The following is a 1,928-nucleotide window of genomic DNA, read 5'->3' as shown; positions in this document are numbered from 1 at the left end:
ATGGCAGAACAGAAGGTGGATGAAGCCCACGGACTCGCCCACGTGGGGAGAGCACAGATGGAAAGAAATTTGTGTCATTGGTGGCATCCTGAGCTGCGAGGAATGATAAGAGAGAAGGTCAGGATGAGCTTAATCTGTGGGGCACACAATCCTAAGCCAGCAGTAAAACCGGAAGTGGGTAAGTTTCGGCCCCCTGAGAGGCCGGGGGAGGAGATTGTTATTGATTTCACTCATATGATTGATTCCGGGCCGGGCGGTGTAAGATATTTGTTAGTGTGTATTGACGCTCTGACCGGCTGGCCAGAGGCCTGGGCTACAAAAAAGGAGGATGCTAAGACTGTCGTTAAGTGTTTAATCAATCATTACATTCCCCGTCATGGGTTCCCGAAAAGAATTAGATCAGATAATGGAACCCATTTTAAAAATCAAGATTTGGAAAAAGTCGAAAAATGTTGGGCGTCCAGCATAAATTTGGAACGGTCTATCATCCTCAGTCCCAGGGGAAAGTAGAAAGAATGAACCTAAATTTGAAAAACAAATTGGCAAAAATCTGCGCGCAAACAGGGCTAAATTGGGTCGCAGCCCTGCCGGTTGCGTTGATGACCATAAGATGTTCTGCTAATCAATCCACAGGTTTTACACCATACGAGCTGCAAACCGGGAGACAGTTTCCGGCACCTTGGACGGTGGCCTCGGTTGAACGGGACGAAAAGGGGAACCGGTCCCACGCAGACTACTGGAACGAGCTAAAGGCGCTAGTGTCCAGTTTCACGAAACAGGCGGCTTGTAAAGGGCCCACAGGAGAAGGAGAGGTCCCGGACGCGAAAACAGTGTGGCTGAGAGTCATCAAACGAAAGTGGAAGGAGCCTCGCTGGACTGGTCCATATGAGGTATCGGCTCGGACGGCGACAGCGGTTCAACTGAAGGGGAAAGGCGACACCTGGTATCACTGGACGCAGTGCGCAGCCGTGCACGAGGGCTTGGTGGGGAAGGATCAATCTCAACCCGACGCAGGTGAAATTGAGCGGCACAATAATCCCTCACACCTGTGCAACGGACCGACCGGTAGTCTACCCGGAAGGTCGAAGAAAGAAGAGCAGCCAAGGAGGAGATCGCCGTGCCAACGAAAAGGAGCGGTACCACACTGAACACCAAAAACAAGAGAGAGGCTCTGATAAAGGGCTTTGAACTTTTTACTACACCATAACATTCACATACCACCATGCCATCACAACAATTAGACACTGGTGATGAAAGAAGAGTTTCAAAAGCCATCACAATGTTCAAAATTATTATGAGTTTGATGTCAACTATGTTGCTAATCATGGCTATTTGTTTTTTGATTTGTTTGTTGCAGACCGACCCGGGAAACCAGTCTGAGCACGGAGGCCATGCCAGTCCGGCGTTGTTTGATACACCAATTACATCACGCGTGATCTATAGTGATTTAAAGCTGCGGGCAAGAGTGAAGCGCGAGGTCTCTGGTAAAAAGGATGAGTGTCTCAGCACATATGGTGGTTTAGAATTAGATTATGTTATTGGCTCCACAACTTCCTTTACGTTTGATCTGTGTGATGTTGTTAATTGCAGGGACGTCGGCAGTGCCTGGAGGGGATACAATGTGTGGGTCTGTTGGGATTATTCAGTGAGTACGCACTGCGAGAGGGGAAATCGTCCTTATGACAGCTGGTGCCGTAATTGGGACCAGGTAAGGGGTTACACTGGGCAAAATTGGGAACTGTTAGAATCAGGATCAGAAAACGGGCTTAAACTACAGAGGGATTTCAGCCCCTCTGGAAACGCGTTAACTTTATCATTGGGGAATTGGCATCGCAAACAATCTATGTATTTGGTTCTGGGGGTGGAAATAGCGGGGGTTGATCCAAAAGGGTTAAGAACACAAGAATGTAGATAGGATTAATTATGTT

At 48.2% G+C, this 1,928-nt stretch overlaps 1 protein-coding gene across 1 annotated transcript; it reads left to right on the top strand.

The window, feature by feature from the left end:
* On the top strand, nt 1-1,148 carry LOC146670867 (uncharacterized). Its single transcript, XM_085405073.1, has 2 exons — nt 1-178; nt 634-1,148. Exons 1-2 carry the CDS (start codon nt 1-3, stop codon nt 1,146-1,148), a joined length of 693 nt encoding a protein of 230 aa, XP_085261199.1.
* The last annotated feature ends 780 nt before the right edge of the window (nt 1,149-1,928 follow it).

Source organism: Rhamphochromis longiceps, linkage group LG4, assembly GCF_057381845.1.
Source record: "Rhamphochromis longiceps isolate RC_006_pf linkage group LG4, R_longiceps_female_GT1.1, whole genome shotgun sequence".
In the NCBI taxonomy this organism is placed as follows: Eukaryota; Metazoa; Chordata; class Actinopteri; order Cichliformes; family Cichlidae; genus Rhamphochromis; species Rhamphochromis longiceps.
This window is presented reverse-complemented; position numbering and strand designations above follow the sequence as displayed.